At 49.8% G+C, this 25,673-nt stretch overlaps 1 protein-coding gene across 1 annotated transcript; it reads right to left on the reverse strand.

Moving 5' to 3' along the window:
* Nucleotides 1-1,199: 1,199 nt before the first annotated feature.
* Nucleotides 1,200-24,070, reverse strand: STYXL2 (serine/threonine/tyrosine interacting like 2). The gene is made up of 5 exons (XM_041003381.1): nt 23,955-24,070; nt 10,474-10,568; nt 6,792-7,023; nt 6,311-6,528; nt 1,200-3,978 (listed from the first exon to the last, which is right to left on the reverse strand). The coding sequence occupies exons 1-5, from the start codon at nt 24,062-24,064 to the stop codon at nt 1,238-1,240; spliced, it is 3,396 nt and encodes a 1,131-aa protein (XP_040859315.1). The 5' UTR covers nt 24,065-24,070; the 3' UTR covers nt 1,200-1,237.
* Between the last annotated feature and the right edge of the window lie 1,603 nt (nt 24,071-25,673).

Raw genomic sequence — 25,673 nt, forward strand, 5'->3', positions numbered from 1 at the left:
ACTGTCCCTTGCCCTTTGTCCCATATCGGAGGCTTCCTGTCCCTGGTGAATCCCAGCATCACCAGCTGGGTGTCCTGAATAGACTTTTGTGTTTGGCTGAAGCATCCCCGGCCCCTGGGTGGCACGGGCCTGTTTTTAGGTCCTGAGAGGGGTGTAGCAGCTTGTCAATGGTAGAAGCAAGTCCACTCAGGGTTGCAGTCGTGTGCTCCAAGCGTAACTGCTGGCTTCAGCAACCCAACTTGTGTCCTGGCCAAGTGCTTTGGGAGCAAAGAACAGAGAGTTCTCAGCCAAGCCAGCACACACAGAATGAGCAAAGGGACCGTCTCAGGACTGCCATCTCCAAGGGCGACACAGCAAGCATGGCCTCAAACTCTGGAAATCCATCTCCTCCTTGTGTGTGAGGCTGTGTTTTTCTGCCATTTCAAGGGGATCCTCTCCCTCCTTTTCATCTTGCCACCCTCACCTCAGTAACACTCATTCTCTTTATTTCTATCTAGGTTCCTCTGTTTTTCTCCGGGTTTTTCCTGGTGGGATTGCCCACTGCATTGCATTGTAGACTAAATACTTGATCGTTACCATAGCAAGCAGACGATAATATGATCTGGTAGTATACGTTTTGAGGGAATAAACAGGATGGCTCGTGATGGTCCATTTGAATTTTGGGGAAGTAGGTTTCCCCTAATTTCCAAAAAGTTAAAAGTAAGCAGAATGAAGAAAAAAGATGGACAATATGCCGATTTATTGGAGATCCAAAGCATCCTAAAGCAGCCGCCAGAACTGAGTGTTAAAAGAAACAGCCACAACTGAGGGAGAGGTCAAATTTGGCCCAGGATAGATTTTTCTGGGTCTCATTAAAACCTCTACAAACAGAATTACCTCCTGTGTTCGTGGCCTTCCTGGAGTCTGACAAATCACGAGGCTTGTCTGCGCTCACCTCTTTTTCTGGGTGATGCACTCTCCCAGTGAAAGGAATTAAGCACCAAAGCGGAGATGACACAGTGGGGCCACGGCAAAGGTGCCAGGCGGTCCGGTGTTTCCACCTCTCATTGGTGGGCCCCTTGCCTCATCCCCGTACCACCCCCAGCACCCTTCTGCTTGGTGCCTTTCATTTGGTTCCAGTCCTCCGAGCAGACTTTTCCGCATCCCTTCAGGGTTGGTGACAGCTTGTGCGCCCGCCTCTTCCCCCCAAGCTCCATCTCTCCCGGGGTCCTCAGGGGTCCCCGGAGCGAGGCCGGGCTCAGTTCTCCCGCCTCCTCTGCAACTTTGTCTTGGTTTCTTCCTGCCGCCGTCTCCAAGCGGCAATAATGGCCTCATCGTCCATTTCTTCCTCTTCCTCCCTGTCGGTGCTTTTCCGATACTGAGACCGCCGCCCGGAGGCAAACTTCCCTTCCTCTCTGTTCTCTCTTCGCTCCTTCTCTCCCTCCTCGTCAGACCTCATGAAGCTCTGGGTAAATTTCCTTTTGGCCCCAAACTCGGAGAAATCCGATTTAGAGGACTCTTCCACGTCTTCCCAGTCTCCCCTGGGTCTGGCCCAGTTGGGGCGCAGCAGCTCCGGGGACTCATCGCCCTCGCAGGGCTCGGGGGTTCTGCGGAAGAAGTAGGGCTCTGGGCTCTCCTCTCGGGAGCTCGAGGTCTCGCTGAACGTGGACCTGGAGAACTTGTGCGTCTCCCTGCCCTCCTTGGTGGAGGAGGTGGAGAACCGCGAGGAGCTTCTCACTGAGCTGCCGTTGGCCTCATGGTAGGAGGAGGTGTCCTGCTCCTGGGACTGGGATTTGGAGAACTGGTAACTGGAGGACTTAGACTCGGTCTCACGGAACAGAGATGATCTGGTGTACTTGCCCCGGGAGCTGCCTGACCAGTCGCTCTGGGGAGGGGACTTGTCCTCTGTCCTGAGGCCGCTGAGCCACCTGTTGATGCTGCCATCCACCTCTCTGCCGGCTCTGCTGACCTCCTCTCTGTGATGGGAAGCAGCCAGGGAGGACGTGGTGTCCGTCTCGGGCTTTTGGGAGTTACTGCGGGAAAAGTTTCGGAAGCTCCCGATGGCACTATCTGTGTCCTCATCCCTGTCTCCCAGGCCATCGAGCTCATCATCCTCCTTGACCTTCTTCTTTTTGAAAAGGGAGCTGCGTTTGTTGTCGGAGGCTAGCTTCTCCATTTTGTACCCAGACATCTTTTCCCTCAGCTCCATTTGCATCTCCTTCTCCTTCCGGTCCAGCTCCTTTAGGTTCACATCATCAGCGAAGAGGCTGTAGATGGGCTTGCTGGTCCCCCTCACTCTTCCCCCAGGGCCCTCTGCCCTGGGGCCCCGTGCAGAGCTGGAGGACAGAACCGACTGTGTGTCGCAGCTGGCTGTGGCCTGGCTCTGGAGCGGGACACGGGCACCCAGGGAAGAGCTGCTCTGTCCACTGAGCATGGACACTTGGTCATCCCCCAGGCAGCCGGCCACTGGCGTTGCTTTCAAGCTGGCCACGGATGGCGAGCGGGACAGTAGCAGCATCTCATTTTGCTTCTGAGCGAGGGTCTCGCTCACCACATTGGCGATCCAGTTCTGGATACTGGCGATGGAAATAGTGTCTCCGGGCCCCAGCGGCAGGTTAGGCAGGGGTGTGGTGGGGTTGGAGGCCTGGGACAGGTGGGAGCGGAGGCTCTGTGCGCTGAGGACTGATGCTGTGTCGCCATCAGCGCTGACGGAGGGCGCTGCCGACCAGAAGGCGGACAGCGGGATGCTGCCGCTCGCTGCGGAGCTGTCTGCCTCCCAGCTGCCCAGGGACTGACTCTCCTCTAGCGTCTGCTTGCTTCTCTCCAGCAGCTCCAGCCTTCGTTGCCTCTTCTTGGCCAGGACTGAGTCCTCTCCCTTGCTGAGCGCCACCACCTCCTCCTTGTTCTCATTGCCTACCTGTTTCTGATGTTTCAGCTTCCAAGCCTGGTAGGCTGTGAGGTCCACATCAGACGGCTGCCTCGCCCCCTCTGCTTCCTGCGCTCCCTGTTCGCTGCTGCTGTCTCCCGCCTCCGAGTCTTTCTTGTGAAATCCAAATTGGATTCTCTTGATCTTCCATCTCTCCAGGGCGGTGAGCTTGTCCTTGTTTCTGCTGCAGAAATTATAGAAGGAGCTGGCCTCGGAGCACACGCTCTGCTCATCATCCTCCCGCATCCTGCTGCTGCTGCCTGCCTCCCAGTCGCTGGCACTCTGTTCCCTCCGGCTCCGGCGCTGGTAGCTGCGGGAAGCTTCCTGCTCGATTTCCTGCAGGCGCTCGTTCCACACATCCCAGGTGCTGTCGGTGGACACGGAGTCGGAGCGGCGCCTGGCACCTGTGCCCTGGCTGCTCCTCTGCAGCTGCTGCTTCAGCACGTGCAGGCTCTCGCTCGTGCTGCTCTCGCTCAGTGTGTGCCTGCGTCTTCTGCCTGCCTCGTTCTCCTCCTCCTCTTCCCTGTCCCACTGCTGCCTGTGCCCCTGTGCTTGGTACCTCTCATTCCGGCTCTGCCACTCCTGGATGACCCTCTCCACGTCCCCGTCCTCCCCATCCCCGTCCTGGGGCTGCTCCCCTCCCTGGCTTGCTCCCGGGCTCTGCCCCCTTTTCCAGGCGGCGTACAGCTTCTCTTCCTCCTCTTCGTCAATGAGGGTGGGCTGCTTGGAGGCCCGGCTGGCCTGGCCCAGGGAGGAGCCGCTCAGGACGCTGGTGAGGTCATCGTCCTCTTCCACCGTGAGGGTCTGCACTCGGGCCCCCAGCGTGCTCCCGGTGGCCTCACCCTCCTCAGCCACGTCCTCCTCGTCATGGTAGTCCTCGTCCCGCTCCTCCATCAGCTTCTCATTGAGCTCCCGCAGCTGCTTCAGGAAACCTTCGTTGGGACACACGGCCCGCTTCCTGCGCACAGTCAGCAGTGCGTCCAGGACGGCCATGTCGTGGAAGATCATCAGGTAGGCCACCACCAGCACGGCCGAGCGACTGATGCCCATCTCGCTGCTGACCAGGACCTTCCCTGGAAGTCCAAGACAAGAGAGATGATACAGCTGCAGGGCCTTCCTCAGAGAACTGGGGTCCACTAAGGCTTCCCCGTGGCCCCACACAGGGGCCAGCCAGGCAGGCTCCCCGTCCCCACCTGTGTATTAGGGCAGCGCCTTTCTACCGCTTTCCGCCCACGTGAGGGAGGAGCAAAGGCATGGATAATGTGGATGAGCCACGCAGGTGGAATGGCACTGCCAGGAGGCACCGGTCTTCCCTGGAATGTTCCCTTTGGACCCTCCTCCACGCTGTGCCACCAGTAACCAGCCTGATGCCTCCATGGTTGGGCGCTCATGGCTCATGTAAACACACAGACTCGCTCTGGCTTGGGCTAGTTGAATTTTGCAAATGATATTTTCAGGGACCGGCGTGGACCGTGCCACAGATGAAGCCTCTGTCTGCAATGCTATCATCCCACATGAGCACTAGATTGAGTCCTGACCCCTCCATTTCCAACCCAGCTCCCCGCTAACGCACATGGGAAAGCAAGGGAGGAGATCCCAAGGGCTTGAGCCCCTGCACCCAGTGGGACACCAGGAAGAAGCTCCTGGCTTCAGCCTGGCCCAGCCCTGGCTGTTGTGGCCATTTGGGGAGTGAATCAGCAGATGAAGGATCTCTCTTTCTCTCTCTCATTTCTCTCCCTCTCTCTTTTCAAACAAATAAGTCAAGTTCTAAAAGAATTTATTCAGATGTTAGAGCAAATAACAGACTTCTCTAATAGTCGCCTATTCTGACATTCTTGGGTCGAGAATGAAACTTCTGTCTGAATTAGACTTTTAATGAAGAATGAGACACTGATCACTGCCATATTCTTACATGTTTCTTTTGCTGGATGTTCTGTCTTACAATTATTATCCAAACATCTTTTTATGTTTCCTTACTATCCTAACCACTCTACTCAGACTCAAAATTTGAATGTCCGTTTCTTCCCAGAACAGATTGCATGCAGAGCGGAGCAACTTATCTCTGGTTTGGGCTGAGTCAGGGTCCAGCTGACCCTCACCACCTTTGTTCTGACCACTGACTCACTTGTGCCTTCAAGCTTGCAACATGGGTGGATCTGTCATACAAGAAATTACCTTGTATATCAACTGAAATCTACAAAACTTAAAAAAAAATACCATTAAGTCATGCTCATCTTGTAGCCTGCTTTAAACATGAGGACAATTTCACGAATTCCTGTGAGTAGTTGTGGTGGATGTGGCCTGATCTTGTCACCTGCAGTTGCATTTGCCACTCAGTACCTCAGTCATGTTCTTGCTTCTGCATCTTCAGAATTGTGACAAATGTGCCTCCCATGCCTTCATTCCAATTCCTGTTGAATATGCAAATTGGGGCCACAGGAGTCTGTCCATTGTTACCAATCTGCAAACCCTTGGCTAAATTGGGTAAGAGCTTTATCAAACAAAGGAGGTGGAGGTGGATGATGATGATGATGATGAAATGCTTGCATCGGTTATGGTCATGTCTTTGTCCCACAGTGGGTCAGACTGAGGCTTTAGGGGATGGGAGTGGGAGGGTGGGTGTGTGCAGAGCCCAAGAATGTAGAAAGGCATGACTGTCAGAGCTAGTAGCAGCCATGCCTGTTCCAGTACCTGAGTGGCCCACGTGGCCCCTCTCCTTAACCCCTTTCAGCTCCAGCTCAGGGCTCAGCTCTCTCTCCCCAGGGACCCCTCCTCTCTTTTATTCAGAGGGCCAGGCGACACAGACTGTTGTTAGGACCAAAGGCTCACTCTCCTAAAGATGGTGTCATTTGCCATAAGCACAACTTAGGCTTGGTCTGTAGTAACCTGGCTGGGGGTGCCATATTTTTTCCTTAAAGCCTGAAAGGGACCCTCATGGCAGCCTCAGGGACAAGGCAGAGGCTGGCTGGGGATTTTCTGTTTTCTCTGTTGAGCTCTGGGTTCACGCTGATGAATAGACTTTGTACAACTCTAGGGGACACTCCGCACACTGAAGTCAAAATATGCTTATTTGGTTATGATGAAAATTTCCAGTAGGGAAATAGTTTGAGGAAGGTGGTCTTTTCTGATTTGCAGGAGAGTAGCAGGGTTGATTGGTGGAAGGATCTATCACTGAGTTAAAAATCTGGATGCAGGGTGGGTATTTGGCATAGTAACTAACTTGTCACTTGTGAGAGCCACCTTCTTTCTTGGAATGCCTGATGCGAGATCCATTCAGCTCTATTTCTGATTCAGCCTCCTGCTTATGAGACACTCAAGATAGACTCCCTTAAAACACGGCAGATAAGCCCACGTGGCTTCTCCCCAGGGCAGTCCCCACAGCCTGGAGCCAGCAACCACCCTTACCCCGGTAGGTCAGCAGGGCCTCATCGAGGAACTCGGCAGCTTTCCGGAAGTGCTGGGAGATGTCCACCTCGGGGAAGTCATCCACTTCCACACCCAGGTACTGGATCTGCAGGCCAGTGTAGAATTCGGGGCCTGTGTAGACGCCGGTGCCATGGGCAGCATTCAGGATGTGCGTGATTCCCAGTCGTTTGAGCCTCCCCTTGTTCACAGCCACGCTCCTGAGGGCAGAAAGAGGGATATGTCGGCCAGAGTCACAACTGGAAGAGTGTGTTATCACTGCGACAGGAAGCCTGGGCGGGAGGGGACAGCCTGGCAAGGGCCTCACTGCAAATGTTCTCTTCAAAGGGGTCAGTGACAAGAGATAGAGAAGAGACAAGGGGCTAGGCAGTGCAAGTCAGGATGAAGAGAGTTAGGGGTAACTCGCTCTGCCACCAACCAGAGGAATGGGGCAAAAGGTTGTGTCCGCAGCAGTTGGACTCACTTCTCAGCTATGAAGACATTGGGCCAGACCTCATCCACCTCATTCCAGGGGGTCTCTCGGTGGTCCTGTACCAGGGCCCGCTGCAGGTCCATGACGCAGGGTGTGTTGTACAGGCTGGTGTCATCCATCTTGTCCCTGACGCGGTTGTACAGGTCCTCCACCAGCAGCTGCTCTGCAGACTCCAGCATGCCCTGGCATTCTGCATCTGCCTTCAGCCCCCGTGGCTTGAATTCTATGGAAGAACAGGTGGCACTCATAACAATGAATTGGGTACACCCCGGCCTTCCCTGTTTCTTGAGAGAAACTGCTCTTGGTCAGTTGGATCTGCCAGGAAGGACTGAATGGAGGTTCTGAGGCCCCACTGCACTGATCTGGACCCCTGTAATCAGTTTGAGCCATAGCCTCGCTTAGCTACTCTCTCTCATTTTTCTCTAAAGCTTTCTGATAATTTTAAACACATTTTGTTTATTTGAAAGGCAGAAACAGAGAGAGAGAGAGAGAGAGAGAGAGAGAGAGAGAGAGAGAATCTTACATTTGTTGATTCAGTCTCCAAATGCCCACAGTTGAAGCCAGGAGCCCAAAACTCAATGTGGGTCTCCTACATGAGTGGCCAGATCTAAGGACTGGAGCCATTGTTGGCTGCCTGCCGTGGTTCACTTTAGCAGAAAGCTGGAATCAGAAGCAGAGCCGGGGCCCACATCAAGTGTTCTGATATGTATGAATGCAGGCATCTCAAGTGGTACCTTCACTGCTGTGTGTAAAGCCCTGTTCCTGATTGTTGTTGCACTCAGGTTCTTACGTCCTAGGCATATGTCTGACTCATACTTCTCACTCTCACAGTGTCCAAAATGAAGTGGACACCCACCAGTATCTATCAAAGGAACACCTGGCACTCCTTCATAACAGACCTGCCTTGTCAGTCTGACTCCTTTATGCAGTGCAAAATAACCTTGGCAGAGTATGACCTTGAGCAGTCACTTAGGCAATACAGCCTTTACTTTGCTTAGTTATGTCTTCATTGTTTCCCTTCCACTGGTATGTAAGCTGCTGTGTCTGTGGCCTCCCTTACACAGGAGGCTGAAGCCTGCTCTGAGCTTCCATGCTATTCTCACGGCAGGACTCAGGACCTTTCCAACAACTGGTCAGGAAAGCTCACATATTCCAAATGAACTCAAATTTAACACAACTCAAATTCAACTCAAATTCAACTCAAATTCATCAGGGTAGACCTTTATTTTCTCCCAATACTATATTTGTTCAGGGGTTAAGACACAGTTTTGGATGTACCCCGAGAGCTTTGCCTCTGAGATTAGCTCCCTTGCAAGAGCCAGAGAGGCAGCAGACAAAGGTTCAGGTTCTTGAGTCCTGTCACCCACATGGGAGACTCAGATTGAGTTCCTGGCTCCTGGCTTTGGCTTGACCCAGTCCTGGCTGCCACAGGCATCTGGAGAGTGGACCAATGGATGGAAGATCTCTCTCTTTTCAAATAAATAAAAGCAACAAATTCTAAAAGTTTAATACATTTGTTCATAGTTTATTAAACATGGGAGGAAAAGGAAGATGTGTAAGAAGATGGACAAGAGTAGGTAGGGTAATTTTTTTTCCCCAGTAGCCAAGAAAAGACAGTGGAAAAAAAATATGAATTGCAAAGTGGGCACTGGCCAGGTCCTGCTGCTGGTACCATGTCTTTTCCTGATTGGCAGAGAGGCCTAGGAAAGCAGAGCCATACGTGGAGGACTGACTGGGCCCTGCCCTTCCTGGAGCCTTCTGGTAGGTGTCCAGTCCTGGTTTCTTCACTCCACTAAAGCTCTCCTGCTCTCTCGTCCTTCATCGCTGGTCTGAACCACAAGCTGAGAGGACCTTTATTCCCTGACCTCCATCTCAAAGACAGAAAGAGGGAAACCAGAGTACTGCTCTCCTTAAAAATAGGTGAGGTGGTTCTGCTTTCCCCGCCCCCCCTCCCCCATTCCCCAGGTTTTCTGCTCTGGCTCTCCCAGATCTCACCGAGCAAAAGTAAAAGCCCCTCCCTTTCCCTCATCTCGTTCTATAGCTTTCTTTTCATGCACAACATTTGAGCCGCCAGTGCTTTGCCACACAGTGCTACCTTCCTCAGCCATAGAAGCAGCAGGTGGCTCTCTGGATTTCTCCCCCTATCCGACCTCTCACCACCGCTAGGGGCCCCGACTTCACCCTCGGTCTCTTCCGAGTCTGCCTCCCACCCTGCCTTAGCTCCTCATGGTTTTCTCCCTGCCTGCCCTCTCTGAGGCGAGCCTGAGAGCCAAGGCTGTTGCTTTCTCCCTCTCGTTCCTGGCGATCCCGGTTGTGCTCTTTAATGTCACCCAATATATTTTCCTCTCTGTGCTGTAGGCAATGGCTTTGTGTCGCTCATAGCTCTTCAGTCACTAAGGTTAGTAAAACACAGGCTGATTGTCCCGGAGAAGGGGACAGTAGGAATGACCCAGAATTTTTTAAAACCTTTTTTTTTTAACCTAGATGTTGAATGTCGAAGACTTGAAAGTGATGCTTTCAAAGGGAGATAATTTTTTTTTTTTAAAGCAAAAGCTAGACTTGTTCTCCTCTGGAATTAAGCCTGGAGAGGCCAGAAGAGTGAAGTGTGAGTAGTGAGGGTGCATGATGGGACCTCCCAGGGCCAGGGCTGGGCCAGGAGCCATTCAGGGGAGCTGGGCCAGGGGAAGGGCCATGGCCTGTATCCAAGAACCTTGGGCTGGTGTAGCATAACACCATAGCCCCCAGACAGGGTGAAAGAAGGAAAAAATAAAACTGAAAACTAAAAGGCACAGGGGCCTTTGAGCATGTGGGGGCCTCCCAGGCTACCCAGAGCAGCCAGCAGCTGCAGATGGAATTCTGGTTCTCTGCGAGGTGCCTTGAGAACCGCCTTCCCTCCCTCCCTGGACCCCCTGCTAGGGACCCAGAGGATCGAGGGTCCAAGAGGAGTCTGGGGATGGCAGAATGGAATCCAAAGGCTAGCAGGATTCTGCTCTGTAAGCACGTTGCTTTGACCTAACCCATTCTGCCAGAAATATAAGAGGCCACCCAAGGACGAGGGAGGAGAGAGGAAGGAAGAAGTTGTGAGAGAGTCTTTGCTCAAAATTGAGTAGAAAAAAGAAAGTGCATTCATTCGGGGTGAGTCACCTTGAAGAAAATACAACATGGTGTCTGCTCTGGAATTTACTGCGGGGACATTAGCACCTCTCCACACCCTGACCCTTCTCTTCACATTTCAGCCTGAAGATCATCTGTGAATATGAGTGAAGTGCAGGTATTTTTGAGCAAAACTCCTTGGATGTAATAGAAATAGCCTAACTATTTATTAGGCTCCAAGGTCAATGTATGTATCATAAGACACACCAGGACATTTACACTTAACTTTTGAAAAAAAAAAGAAAGAAAGAAAGAGGAAAGAAAGGACAGATGGGAGGAAGGAAGGAAAGAAGGAAGGAAGAAAAGTTCTAAAGGCAAGTTGGAACTGCCACCTGACAATCAAACCAGGCAACTGGTCACCCAATCGCATCGTCATTTCCATCTTTACCCCACCAACGTGGATGAGATGGGTCTGGCAGAAATGCTTTCTCTGTTTGCACCTTCCAAAGGGCTCCTACCCAGGATTTCCAGGTGTTCACCGGTCCCCTCCCTGCTCCCGTGAAGTCTCTGATGGCATTACCTTCATTGATGATCTGCTTGGCAGCAACAGCTGACGAGAGGTGAATGGGCTCCATGAAAATGCTCTCTGTCTCCGCCTCGGAGCCCATGGAGTGCCTGTGAGCAGAGGACACGTGTGTGAGAGGACCTTGGGCAGTACCTGAAGAAAGGGCATTCTTCCTAGATGAGGAAGCATCGTCTGAGTTCAGCCTCAAGGGGAGAACATGGGAGATGAAGGGGAAACCTTCTTCGGTTTCAGGAACCTGGGGGTACAGGATGCTGGCTACGTGGAGGCACAGTTGCCCAACAATGTTGAGACCTGAGTTGCATCTATGAGTAGGAGTGGACATATAATGACACGGAACATTAGTTGTGGGTGGGACAGTGATTACCTGTGGTTGGGAGGACCCACCTCATGTGGCTTCAATCTGTTGGATCTCCTGTTGTCTAGTTCCCCTTCTTGTCTCTGGTTCCTCTCCTATGGGGTTTGTTCCTGTCCTCTGCTCGGGTTCTGCTGGACTGATGACCTGGGTAGTTTGCCATAGTCCTCTCGACTCCCCATGATATCCCTGCTTCTAAGGGAATGGGCTAACAAGGATGACCTGAATAGCAGTAAGTGAAATGCTGAAGATGTGCACAGAGGCACAGGCCCTGACTCTGAGCACCGAAGTCCAGGCCAGGCTGAGCCAGAAAGGCAAATGAAGTATTTTGGGTAAATGTCAAGGCCATTTCTACCCAAGGATTCTATGGCTCTGCCAAGGAGACTTGGAAAGTATGGGGAATTGGGGCAGAGACAAGGGATAGGATCACACACCAGTCCACTAGCAAACATGTCCTCAGTGGGCACCTGTTTTTTAAAGGTTAATTTTATTTTTATTGGAAAGTCAGATATACAGAGAGAAGGAGAGACAGAGAAGATTTTCTCTCCGATGATTCACTCCCCAAGCGGCTGCAATGGCTGGAGCTGAGCCAATTCAAAGCCAGGAGCCAGAAGCTTTTCCAGGTCTCCCACACAGACTGCAGGGTCCCAAGGCTTTGGGCCGTCCTTGACTGCTTTCCCAGGCCACAAGCAGGGAGCTGGATGGGAAGCGGGGTCACTGGGATTAGAACTGGTGCCATATGGGATCCTGGCACTGGCAAAGTGAGAACTTTAGCCATTAGGCTACTGCACTGGGCCCAATGGGCACTTCTTATTTAATGATGTTATGATGTTAGAGTGAGCTTTGAGTCTTTTTTTTTTTTTGGTCTTCATTTTCCTTTAGATTCAGAGGGGTTAAAAAAGTGGGGAGAGTTAATGAGCACCATCTACAAGTTCAATTCTGATAAAATCCTCATAAAATAGATGGTAGGGATTCATATTCCTGTTTTATACATGAGAAAGCTGTGGCTCTGAAATTGCTCAAGACAGCCAATAAATGGAAAGACTGTGTTGCAAACACAGCACAGTCCTGCTCTATGCCCCACCTCGTCTCCACTGCAACACACTGGTTCTGTTCAGATTGGAACAGAGATGTGAACATGGAGGGGGCAACCTCAGCTGGATGTTCAAGTTCGTGTAGATTCAGAGAAGTGCTGTAAAAGTCTGTGCTGAGAACAAGAACGCATAGATGGATGAATTGAGGTGAGCAGAAGTGAGTTGAGCTGAGTCCAGTTGGACAGAGATAGCTTGAGCTAAGTTGGCGATAAATTAGAATGGATTGATTGGAAAAAACAATTCTCTTACAGCAGGCATCCATATCAGAGTCCACCAGTGGGAGAGTGATGTGCTCAGAATCATCAAGGTCAAACACAAATGGACTTGCCAGAGAAGGAGTATCCCAGGACTCTCCCCAGGATGTGGCCATGCAGTCTAAAGCCTAGTGCAGCCTCCTCCTCCTCCCCCATGCTGAGGGGCACCCGAATGCACCTGTCACGGATCACTTCAGCTCCTACACCAAACACTCCTTGTGACCAGTAGATGCATTTTCAGGTAAGGGTGATGGGAGCACAGGGATAGACTAAGGATGAGGTTTGTGGGATATTATCCTGGGAGGCGAAGACTAGAGTAACCTTTAGAGCTCTCCCTGGCTAATGAAGAGCAAAGAAGACTAGAAACGGTAAGAGTAAGAGTAACTCTGTAACAGTATAGTCTAAGTGGTCTTATTTATTTACCCCTGTGACTCCAGTGTGTGAAACGTGAACAGTCAGGGTTTGGTGACCGAGTGGTACATAGACGGATGGGCGGATGGATGAGCAGGCGGCTGGCTTGGGTGCATGTACATACGATGCTGGATACTAGGCAAGGTGTCCACATACCACAGTATGGATTCAACCCAAGGATCTCTAAGGCCCCTCCTATTGCCCTCTCTCCAGCCCAGCTTGTACTAGGTTTTCTCAAACCTTGCCCACCCATCCTTACCACGATCACTTCTGCCCAGGGAGTTTGCAGAAGTCCCTGTCTGCAGCTTGGATGCTCAGTCTCTTCGTCCTCTTTCAGACCTTGGTTCAGCTGTTGCTTCTTTAGGGAAGTCTGCCCTGACCTTGTACTTTCTGACCCGACCACAAGAAGGGGCGTTTCAGAGGTGGACCCTTCAGCCTGTTAGGCCACACCTCCCCGTCCGAAGTCACTTGAAACAGAGTCAGGACACCCAGTCATGTCGTATCTACATTCCTGACTACCCTACACCCTAAGAGAAGTGAAGTAGAACTACTGTCTTTAGTCTTTAAGTCTAGCATAATTTGATACCAGGAACTGTGCTCATCTAAACGCTAAGAGGTGAGTTTGGTGCAGATGCTAAGGCATTCTTCTTGATAGTAGCACCAGAGGATCTGTGCTAGTGACTGACTCAAACACATCCACCGTGGATGGGAAAGAATACTATGCCCTCATGGGAGAGCCAGACCCTGCCTCAGGACCAGCTCCTGTCAACCCTGCACAGGGGGGCCTGAGCAGCACCAATCTTTGTTTTTCAGATAGCCATGTTTCATGGCACCAGAGCCAGAGCCTCCGAGATGATAGCTTTGTCCGTGTCAACAATATTTGTTAAAGGAGTTTGAGTTATTAATAATGAATGTTACATCACTATGAATAAAATATTAATCATATTATTTATTAAAGGTCAGTATTACGTGAAATGAGATTTGGGACGAAACTGAGCATGACAGTTCCAGACTGAGAAATTCTATATTGCTGTAGGGTCAGAAGGACATCTCCCCTCCCCCACGGCCCTGTGCTTCCCCGGCATGGTCAATTTTCTTTGTTCTTCTATGGGTCTCAGGCACTTGGCATCCAGAGAGGGTTTTTTTTTTTTTCCCCACCCCTGCAGTCTGTCTTCCCAGCTTACTGGCAGGTGCTGGCCAGAGCCCCAGGGGGTCTCCTCACCTAGCGGGTGTGCAGAAAGTCCCCACAAGAAATCCCAGCTAGTAGTGTGGCCCCCTGGGATCCTGATGGGGGAGCCCTTGGTCCTAGCGTTCTCTGGCAACAGTGCTGACTCCAAATCATGAGAATTTGATTCTAAGTGACAAAATGGGAACTGAGAAGCAGCCCTAAATACACTTACAACTCCCAGGCCATCCTTTTGCCAGGGGGAGGATTTGAAATGGAAATAAGAAAACAGAGATGACTGAGAAACTTTGGGGCGAGAAAGATTGAACTTTGGTTAATGAGCCAGCCAATTGGAGGAGCCGTGCGTGGAGATCCTGCGGGTCCCCATTTAAGGAGCTGGCAACCTCATAACTGAGAAAAGAGGCAGATGAAGAACAGATCGCTACATGCCCCAGCTCCTCCCCACTTTCTGGCCTTGGCTTCTGATGCTGAGCCCTGAGCACCAGAAACCCTCAGCTCACTCACACTCAGCATGCAATGCGCTACGCAGATTACGCACGAGTCAGCTCCACGCAGAGAAATGTCCACCAGTCAGGGAACAAGGTTTATTAAGCTAATAAAGAAAAGTGTGTGGTCGGACCTAAACAAGATCCTTGCTTTTCCCCAGAGAAGAAGTGCAGAGAGAGAGAGAGGGAAGGCAGGAGGCGGAGACCCGGACAACCGGCCCTGTTTATATTTGCAAGGTCAGGGAGATGGCAGTCCCGAGGCTTTGATTTACGACCATGTCTGAGCTCCAGCCGGCGCACCTGAGATGGGGCACACCGACAATCACGGCCTGATTAGAAAGCAGCCTGGGCTGACTGTTCAAGACAGACAGGCAGCGAAAAGAGAGGATCCAGGATCGATATGTACCTCATCACAGGATCAGGAAACAGCAGCTAAAAAGCCTTGAGGGTGAATTGGGAGAGAAACAATAACGGGGATTTGATGGGCTTCCTCACCGAATGCAGGAGACCAGGCAGCCTTCTTAAAATCTGTGCTTTTCAAAATTGCACACTGTGACCCATTAGTGCATCATAAAATCAATTCAATGGGTTTTGTCCAGCATCTTGGAGTGCAGGTGGGGGGTGGGGAACACCATCCATTGTAAGAATCGAGCTTTTTGAAAAATAACTGGTATGTGCGTATATAAACGTACTTCACAAAAAGGGAAAAATTGAGTTGAAAGCGAAGCTTATTTTTTTTTTGTAAAAATTTTTGAAATCCATGCATTCGAGGGATTTTCAAAAAGTTCATGAGAAATGTGCATTATGAAATTAACTGCATGAGTTTCAAATTTTTTTACACCAGAATGATTTGTACCTTTCCATTCCATTTCCATGCACTTGGTGAAGTCCCCCGGCACGTGTATACATGCTAAGTTGAGATGCAAATGCCATATCCTACTGCAGATTACAGCCTGCAAACTGTAAAAGCCACTGACTTAAACCGGTAATGGGATGGGATGGGGTCCCACCACCCAGACCCTCCACCACCCAGACCCTCCCCAAGCTCCTGCACAGCCCAGAAGGGACTGTCTTTTTTGATTCGGTTTTCCTGGAAAAGGCCTGGGTCTCGGAGCTCCCTCAATCACTTTGGAGATGACGTCCATACACAGGCCATGTTCAGGCATTCGGGATGGAGGGAAGTCAGGAAAATAAAGAAAATCGATTCTTAGCAAGCTGTCTCCAAAGGGCTTATTGAAAGAGCCGAGGTGGAGAAATCTTCAAGGAAAAAGCCATGTAGAAGAGAAAGGATAGAGAAGGGCCGTGTTGCCCCAGGAAACACGACAGGGACCTGCAGCATTTACACCTCCTGCCCCCAGCTCCTTCCCAGAGTCCAGGTGGGCACCCAGTCACTGTGGGAGGAAGATGGGAAGGGGCAGAGCTGTGGGGGACACCTGGCTAGAGGAACACCAACAACGCATGGCCTGAGGGATTTGGGTCTGAGATGGCAAAGCCAGAAATGAACCCTGCTTAAACAAGACATAAAGGGAAATGGAAGAGCATCAGGGAGAGGGCAATGAAGTCTTTGCTCCTCTATTTGGAAAGACCAGCTCAGAAGGAAGAGGGCAAGGCCCACTGACTTCGGTGGTATTCCTGTGGGTGATGGGGAGGGCTTAGGAGTGTTGGGGAGGCGAGACATCCTTGTTAAGCTGTCCCCTGCACAGCAGTTTTAAATTTTGGCATCAACTTGGGTATCACCTGGGGTGGCATGGCTCTCAGTCCAGGGGGATGGAGATGGAATCTCCGGCCCCAGGTCTTCTTCCTGAGACAGTGATTCACGGTGGCTTAGCTCATTCAGCAGAAGGTATGTGAAGTCAGTGCCTAGCTCAGGCCGAAGCGAAGAGGTGCCATTTCCATGCCCTGTGGGTTCCTATCCTGGGCTGAGCTTTATAGATGGGACTCCCTGCCAGGGCAGCAAGCCACCTTCAATGCCCATCCTGATTCCTGCTGGTTTGTCTGGAGCTCTGAGTAAACTTCTGCAAGACCCTGCCTCCATTCCGCAGGGAAGAGTGCAGCTCTGCCTGCCAGGTCAGGGACTGCAAGGGTGACCCTCCCCAAAGCTGTGTCTCCTAGAACCTAGGGAAATTCATCCTTACACTGCAGTTTTCATTAAGTCAAAGACTCAGAGCTGAGATCACTCTAAATGAGGGTGGGATTGAAAGCATCCTGGGAAGAGAAGACAGAGAAGAAGGTCAATTGAAGGAGGGGCTAGAGTTGGGGTTCTGTTGCTACAGGGAAAGAGACACCTGTAGCGGCAGAGATGAGAAGGTTAAGAAGGAGTTGTTCCCAGAGAGGAGGAAGTGCAGCCTACCCATTGCCTGGACTCCCAGCCTCTGGATTGTAAAACTCTGCAAGAGTTCCTTTATGTTGTTGTCAAGCCACCTAGTTTGTCGCAATTTGCTACAGTTGACCTAGGAGCTGGTGTAAGAACCGAGTTGGTAGTGAATACCTGGGTAAATGGAGACTCTAAGGTGGACTGTGTCAGCCAGGGGAGTCTGGAGAGAATTCACTGTGATCAGAGAGGCAAGATCGGCAGTAATACAGAACTGTTGAACTATCAAAACCACTTGAGCAGGACACTCACAGCATGCTCCTTCTTGGGGAATCCAGGGATGGTTGTGAAGCTGGGTGGTCTTCCCTTATCTCTCCCCTCCCCCCAGATACAGGAAGGAAAAAAGAGAATGTGAAAACAATGGTCTCACCCACTTTCCTCCAGTCCTTGACCCTTCATACCTTAATCAAATATGTAAAAAATAAGAAAAATAAAATGTATACAATTTTTAAAAAGTGTCCACAGCTGAGATATTTGATGACTGGGCACACGCTTAATTTTTTTTTAAAGGCCCAAACCATCAGCGAAACAGATAAAACAAAAAAGGATAGAACTTTAGATTCTTCACAAGTACTAGGAAGATAGTTCTGGGGCGGAAGATGGGGAAACCAGCCCCAAGCCATGATGCCCTGGAGCTCAGAACTCTGTGTTTGCTTACTGCAGAGTTGAGGGAACAGGCGTCTTAACTACTGCCGGGAACTCTGGTTCAATAAAAATTGGTTGACATTGTGAGTCCGTGAAAGGGAAGCACTTGATGTTTATCAAGTATTTGATTGTGTGTGTGTGTGTTTTGTTTCTGCCACTGGTGAAACTGGCATCGCAAGTTTGTGATTAAACCGTTGATTCTCCCGGCTGTTGGGGAAGTGGGAGGGCAGAGTGGACCTCAGCTTTGGTCTCCACTGCATCACCGAGGTTCATGTCTTACACGAGGCTGCCTCCCAGAAGAGGGGGAACCTTTTCCTGCATTACAAACACAACTTCATTTGAGATACAAGCAATATATAACCAGAAGATACTTAGAGAGTTTTTGGTAAGTTTTGACATTTGTCTACTTCTTTAAAACCATCACCTCAACCAAGAATGTGGGCTTATCCATCATCCCACAGCATTTCCTTCCTGCCCTGGGCTCCACGCAACTCCTGTTTTCTGTAACTATGGAAATCTGTCTCACTTTTCTAGAGTTTTATATAGGAATGGAATTTACATATTACACATTCTTTTTTGGCTGACTGCTTTTGGTCAGCAAGATTATTATTTTTGGGGCCAGGCACAGTGGCTTAGTTGCTAGGCCCTGTACCTGCGTAGGAGACCTGGAGAAGGCTCTGGGCTCCTGGCTTTGGATCAGCTCAGCTCTGGCTGTTGTGCCAACTTGGGCAGTGAACCAGCGGATGGAGGATCTCCCTCTCTGTCCCTCTTCCTTTCTATGTATCTGATTTTGCAATAAAAAAATAAATAAGTAAAAGAAAGAAAGAAAGAAAAGAAAGAAAGAAAGAAAGAAAGAAAGAAAGAAAGAAAGAAAGAAAGAAAGAAAGAGAGAAAGAAAGAAAGAGAGAAAGAAAGAAAGAAAGAAACTGGCAAGCCAGTTGTAAGATGGCTGTACCACTTTTCTTCCTACCAGCAACATCAGGTCATTTCAGCGACTTTACTCTATCGTCAGTATTTGGTGCTATCTTTTTAAGCTTAGACTTTATAATATTGATATATTAATGGTAACTCTTGGTGGTTTTAATTTGCATTTCCCTGATGACAAAAGGATTTTAAGCATCTTTTCAGGATGGAGCCTAGGGAGGCAGAGATGAGGTGTGTGGTCAACTTTAGTAGATACTGTGAACTAGCTTCAAATGGTTTCTACCAATTCTCGCTCTCACCAGCAATGAGTGAGAGTTCTGCCTGCTGCACACCTCATGTCGTATTTCCTATTATCTGTCTTTAATTTTATATATTCTGGTGAGTGTATGGTATTAATGAATTCTGAATTTAATCCAAATATCTGTTGCTTATTTTTCTGTTTTTATTTGACTGTCATTCTCCTGTGGCCAGAGAACATGATCGGTATGATTTCAAGCACTAAACATCTGTTTATAGATATGGGCTTTTAGTCTAGTGGTTAAACCATCAGTTGGGAAGCCCACTGCTGGGGTCCGTGTGATGGGTGTGGAAAACAGGAAGGTGTGAAGAGTATTGTTCCATTGCAGGCTGGGCCGCAAGGAACTTCCCGCTGTTTGGCAGGGCCCAGCGGACATCTCTACAACCACATGAATGCAGCTCCACCTCCCTTTGCAAGAGTTCTGTAATCTATTTAGGCATTGTCTGCCTCTGCGGAGTTACTGTTAAATATCAATAGCAGCTTAGAAGCTGTTATTGCTGCATCCTGTGGCAATATGCTAATCAAGGGTGTAGTGGAATCTATTCTTTCCCTCTTTCTTTGATCTTTCAGGTCCCTCCTGTGAAGTTCTTCCTTCCTTGACTATCTCAAGACCAAGCTGCAGAATGAGAATTGTGATAGGAATGTGTTACTGATCGATATGCACCATCTACTGAGAACTTTTTCCTAGCCATGGCGCCAGGTGGATAACATCCTAGCCTTAGGTGAAACGAATGGCAGTTATCTTTAGAAGCACCCACTTGACCATGATGTAAAAAGTCTGAGCCAGAGTTTGACTGATTTTGTATAAATAAAGCGGACAGCTTTTGTGCATCATCCATTATGATCAAGAATTCCTAGTGGTCCGTCTCTTTCTTTTCCTCTTTGCGCCTCATCCATGCACCCTTCGCGAGTTCCAAACTCAGCTGGAGCTGGCCTCCTGCAGCCCGCACCCTATATCAGCACGCCTAGGTTGGAGTCCAAGTTCCTGATTCCTGTTAATGCACACCCTGAGCAGTAGCAGGTGATGGGTTGAGGAACTGGGTTCCTGCCACCCACATGGGAGGCTGGGTTGTATTCCCAGCTCTGGCCCCCAGCCAGCATGGGGCAGCTGCAGGCATGTGGAGGGTGAACTGGCATTGGGAACTCTCACTGTCTATTTGTCTCTCTTCTTTTTCTCCTTGTTTCTCAGGGAGGAAAAAAAAAGTAGATAAATAAAATAGGAAAATGAGTAAATCATTTTAAAAGATCTATTTATTTATATTGGAAAGGCAGATTTATAGAGAGAAGAGATAGGGAGAAAGAGCTTTCATTTGCTGGTTCATGCCCCAAGTGGCTGCAATGGCCAGAACTGAGCTGATCCAAAACCAGGAGCCAGGAGCTTCCTCCAGGTCTCATATGTGGGTGCGGGGTCCCAAGATTTTGAGCTGATCTCAACTACCTTTCCAGGCTACAAGCAGGGAGCTGGATAGGAAGTGGAGCAGCTGGGACATGAACCGGCTCCCACATGGGATCCTGGCAGTTGCAAGGTGGGGAGTTAGCCTCTATGCTACCGTGCTGGGCCCAACAGGTTTGTTTTTATATGTTGGATCAATATATGACCTATTTTGGTGAATGTTACGTGTGCACATTGAGAGAGGAGTTAGACTGGGCAGTAGGCAGTTAGGGTATTCTGGGTCCCCAAGTCATTTTTATCTCAAATATAAAATCCCCCACCATGTCTTAGATTCACCAGAGCATGCCTCTTCCAAGAGACAAGGGTGACATTAACATATCAATTCCCCACCTGAAGCCTCAGCCCCATCCCGTCTCCGGCCATTGCCAAGGGGGAGGGCTTCAGACTGGCCTCTTTATCATTAGAAAGGGACCAAGGAACTTGGCCAGTGACACCTTTCTGGCCTTTTGTCCCAAGGCCAGGTACCATGGAAACCAGGAATTTTCTTTGTTTATGGAGCAACATCTTTCAGGGAAACCTTTAAAAGGTGCCTTCCCCACCATTAATACTGGTTCTTCTTTTCCTCCTGCCACTATGGCAGAGGGTAAGGGTCCTTCCTATTTCAAAGCCCCCTCCCGTCACTAGGACGGGAGTCTCTCTTCTCGGCTTTTCTAATAAATCTTGCTTTAAAACTAAACTGTGTCCGCACGAAAATTCTTCTTTCTTGCGAGACAAGAATTGAGGTTGCTGCCGTATTCGGGGTCAAAAGCCCTACAACAGCATGATCAGGCTGGACTGTTCATCCTGATGTTGGGGGTGTATGTCCTGCATATGCTAGTAGGTTGATTCTGCTTATTGCTTTATTCATTAAAGATTTATTAATTTTATTTAAAAGGCAAAGTTATAGACAGACAAAGAGCACAAGACAGAGAGCTCTTTTATTAGTCTACTGCGCAAACGTATGTGATGGTCAGAGCTAAGCAGGTCTGAAGCCAGGAGCCAGAAGCTTCATCCACGTCTCCCAAGTGGGTGAAGGAGCCAAATGCTTGGATCATCCTTCAAATGCTCCTCAGACACATTAGCAGGGAAATGGATCCGAAGTGGGGCATCTGGGGTACAAACCGGTGCCCACCTGTGATGGGTGCTTTATACCACAAAATGTTAATGTCATGACAAATAGCCAGGAAAATAGTGCATTGCAACTTCCCTATTTATTGGCCTTTATATATTCCTGTTTTCAAGGTGTATCTCTTGCAAACTGTATATAGGCTTTTAAAAACAATTGAATCTGACAGTTTTTGTCTTTAGGGTGTTTAATTTAGTTGCCTTTAATGCAACTACTTATACATATATAGGGAATAAATCTACCATTTCCTTCTTGTGTATTATGCTTTTTCTCTTCTTTCTTTCTGCTTTTGCATAGATTTTATTTTATTATTATTGCATCTTTCATTTTTAATGAAATATTCTGTTGTGAAATCTTCTAAAAATTGCACTATAGGGGCTGGTGTTGTGTGGTAGTGGGTTATGCTGCCATTGGTGATCCTGCCATTCCATGGCAAAATGCCAGTTCCTATCATAGCTGCTCCACTTCTGATCCAGCCTCCTGCTGGAACTACTGGACTTTCCACCCACAGTTACCACTTCAGTCAACGTTTCAAGGTAACTGCTATTAAAATGAGACAAGGAAGTAAAGAAATAAGTCAATATTGGAAGCTATGCCTAGGAAAGGACTTCAGATGCACTTATCAATACATGGAGTAACCTACATAGATCATAGATCAGCAACCTGTTGTGTCTCTACAGTCAGAGGGATGGACTAGAAGAGCTTGAGGGCTAGCACCATGGCAGGCAGGGTTAACTGTTTCCTGTAGCAATGGTCACCCTGCTCCATTTCCAGTCCAGCTCCCTACCAGTGTGCCTGGGGAAGCAGTGAAGGATGGCCCAAGTCCTTGGGCCCTGCACCCACGAGGGAGACTGGAAGAAGTACTTGGCTCTTTGCTTTGGTCTGGCCCAACCCTGGCGTTGCAGCCATTTGGGTGGGAATCAGTGGATGCAAGACCTCTCTTCCTCTCTATATGTATCTCCCTTTCTCTCTGTCTTTCAAATAAAAAAATTAAAAACAAACAAAAACAAACAACCCAAGGCTAGAGCCAGAGGTGGAAAGAACAGTAGATAAAGGAGTTCCTTCCAGAGTGGAGTCAAGGTTAGCTCTAGGAGGCCTCCCCAGGGCTGGCTCAGGCACGTTTGTTAGTGACATGACTGCTGAGCATCCCAATGCTCCTTTTACTAAACAAGAGCTTTTTTCTGCAGTTGTCCTGGCCAGACCATACAGGTTGCATTCAGGCCCAAGGGAGAAGGTGCATACCTGTTGAACCAACCATCTTACACTCTTGAACCATGCCTGCAGCAATTGGCACATCAGATTTTGAAGCAGTCTCACTTGGAAGGCTGCTAGTGTGTTCTAAGTGTGGGAACAAAGGCAACAGAGTGCACTGGCTGAGCCAAACTTACTGGCTCAGTGTGCTGGGCCCATGGGCCTTCCCACCTAGCCTCCCCTGTGAGAACGCAAGGCCTTGCTGCATTCCAGCCAATGTGATGTGAGAGGAAGTGAAATGGCTCTTTGCAAAATTGGTCCATAACACCTTTCTAGGAGACTCTCTATGCTCTTCCCCGATTTGACTGCACTCGGACAAGGCTCTAAAACAACAGATTCAGGAGCCAGAAGGAGCCACAGCACCAGAACCTCCACTCAGGTGCCTGCTGGGGAATGCGCCGAGCAAGGAAGAAGTGCCCACCGAAGTTGCTCGCAAAGCTGTCCCTTTGCATTTTTAATTTCTCCATCTTGACAGTGGTTCCAAGTGGGAACATAAATGAGGATTTTTGGTTCCTTTTATTTATTTATTTACTTGACTTTTAGTTGTTGTAATGAAAAATTTGAAAAGGCAAAAATCTCCAAACCCCATCTGGGTGAAGTGCTCTAGCCCTGGGCAGGATGACCCAGCTGTCTGGTTCTTGTCTGGCTATGGTGGGGAAGCGTGTTGAGCCAGCAAAATCCCAGAACACCCAGGAACAGGGCAGACAAGGCTCGTGGCAGACATTAAGTGGTGCAGTTAAATACGATTAATAGCTTGAGCTATTTTGGGGGGGGGGGGCTTCCTTCCCTTTTCACAGTCCAGGAGATGTGACCTCAATTATTTAAGTGAGTCTCCACACAAATCTGGCGACAGAGCCATCTATAAGTTGAAGTTAGGGCTTAACTCTCATCTATGGTGGGAGATAACAGACAGGCACCCTTCCCCGCCCCCTCTCACACAGCTTTGGCAGGCGATTAAGATGACGTGTCATTAGCGCCTCATGGTTTTTCTTACAGATTCATACAGATCTGCCATTCTTCAACATGGTCTACCCTTCATGGCTTTGAGGTCAAAGAAAGTTCTAGATTAGTTCTCACAAGGCTGAAAGGACCTTGCAGGGGGATAACTAGTGTTTCCCACCCCTCAGCACCCTGTCTTTGCCACGGGCATGCACGGTTCTTGGTTTGAGCAACACAACTGTATCACAAATGCGAAAATTATTTTCATCCAGGACCTGGCTCTATGGGCCTTCTCCTCCCCTCCTGATCTGTTCTGTTAGGTTCCACAGGCACCATCACTTTATCCAGCCGTAATCCCGGTGAGTTAAGCACCAACTGCACGTAGCCCTGCCAAGCTCCTGGTCCTCTTGGAGGTTCCGGTCCAGCTTGCCCTCCTCTGGAAACCTTTCTCTCAGCATGCCAAGTGCAGTTGTGCCCTAGCCTAGCTCTCCACACACCCTACTATCTCAAGTGCCTGCCAGGCCTCTTTGCAATCAGCTGTGGGCATGCCTTCTCCAAGGGCCTGATTTACAAGCTCAGGCAGCAGTGTCTGTGGTCTGTGGCTTGTGTGCGCTTAAGCGGGTGGCTGGGGCTCCCTGGGCACACCCTGCATCATGCGCCATCATGGTCATAGGAAGGGGGCGGGTAGCTCAGCGCTGCACACTTACTGGCTGGGAGAGGGGCTCCGCAGGTACCGGGCCTGCACCGCCCTGACGTCTGCTTCATCCTCCTCGCTTGGGACCACCTGCTCCTCCTCTGGGTCCCCCTGGGTCGCCATGGCAGCCTGTTGGCCTCTGTGAGGATGGAAGGAGGAGAAAGGCCATTAGGAAATTGTGTTCTAGAGGTTTTGTGGGGGAGGGGGTGTTTGGGGGGGTGATGTCATCTCTGAAGGTCACCACCTGCTAACCCCTGGTGGGTAAAGGCCCCAAGGGGAAAAAGACCCTGCTTAGCTGTTGTTCCTGGGATACCCAGAAGCTCAGCTTGGCCATGTGAGTAGGCCACTTTGGAGTCTCATTAATGAAGAATAACAAGCTGGCTCGCTCCACAGATCCCACAGAGAGGCTGAGATGGGCTGTTAAAATTGTAGGCTGCGCGTGACACACTCACACCACCCACACTCACTACCTACCTCATGCAAAAACCTTTTGTCTCTCCTGGGATGATACAGGTGGCCTCTTCTGAAAATTAATCCAAGGCCTTGGAGCTGAGGCCTTGGGCTCCAGTACTATCCCACAGCCTCTTAAAAAGGGACGTGAAGTCTCCCAGCAGGTGGTCCCAGACCTCCTGGCTGGTCCTTGCCCCTCAGACTGGAACTGCTGGGGGCCTTGATTCAGAAGTCCCAGCCCCCCACGATAGAAATAAGGTTCAGAATACGCTCACCACTGCCTGCTTGTCCGTCTGTCCGTCCCCACCAGCAGCTTAACTCGTCCCAGAGGAAATGAGCCTTTGGGAGACTAACCTCGCCCCTCCTACTGCTGCTTCTCTTGAGGGGCAGGACAGCTGTTAACAAGAAACCTTAGCCACCCTCTAAATTTAGCCTCTGGCCCCACAGGCTGGCAGTCCTCTGCGAGGAAGGAATGCAGGCTCAGGACCCAGAGAGAGCCAGTAGGCTGTACCCCCCCCCCCCCTCAGCTACGCTTAACTCTTTGCCTCCTGGCTAATTCTCCCCAAGCCAACTTAGCAGGTGGCCAGGACAACACAAAGGTTTTCTCTGGGCTCTCTCCAGCCCCTCCCACCTGGGGCTGTTCAAGTCCTCCCAGAAGACAGTGGGAATTGAAGGATCTGGAAGAATGAAAGAACTGCCCTCAGCCCCACGTCCACAGGGAGGCCCTAGAGAGACACCAGAGAGCGCCGTGGTGTGACTGAGGAGTGGCTGTGGTTGGGGACCAGGATAACATTTCTTTAAACAGACATCTCTGGACAGGAAGCCGGGCAGCTGTGGTCCTGTTCCATGCCCTACACCCCCGGCTGATACCCCCCCCCCCCAGGCGGGGATGATTGACAACCCTGGGTGATACAGAAATTCCATGAGCTTTATAAACTTCATATGAGCTATCACTGTGGTCAATGCAAACCCAAGTAATCCAATCATTCACCACTGTAATCCTACGGACTCTGTAATCACCCCCTTCATCCAGTCCTGTGCGCATCTGCTTGTCTACACACTCGAAAGTACCAGCTGATTGTCCACAACGCATCAGGCACCGTACATGACCGAAGTCAGTAAGACTCATAGCTTAAAATCGTCCATCTTCTTAGTTAGGTGGCACAATGCCCGGCACACAGTATCATTAGTAATCAGCCAAATGAATGAATGAGATCACAGTTTATTAGGAGGAATGAGACACAGATCTAAAATAACTCAAGCACAAGAGAGAATGGAGTTA

The sequence above is a fragment of the Ochotona curzoniae genome, unplaced genomic scaffold, assembly GCF_017591425.1.
Source record: "Ochotona curzoniae isolate NIBS_2020 unplaced genomic scaffold, NIBS_Ocur_1.0 scaffold_2683, whole genome shotgun sequence".
Lineage (NCBI taxonomy): Eukaryota > Metazoa > Chordata > Mammalia > Lagomorpha > Ochotonidae > Ochotona > Ochotona curzoniae.

Excerpts from the sequence above, each read along its gene's own strand:
- STYXL2 (XM_041003381.1), bottom strand. The coding sequence starts at position 24,064 with ATGGCGACCCAGGGGGACCCAGAGGAGGAGCAGGTGGTCCCAAGCGAG. Across the intron at positions 7,024-10,473 it reads CAAGCAGATCATCAATGAAG|AATTCAAGCCACGGGGGCTG; the intron begins GTAATGCCATCA and ends GTTCTTCCATAG. Across the intron at positions 3,979-6,310 it reads GGCCCTGCTGACCTACCGGG|GGAAGGTCCTGGTCAGCAGC; the intron begins GTAAGGGTGGTT and ends TTGGACTTCCAG.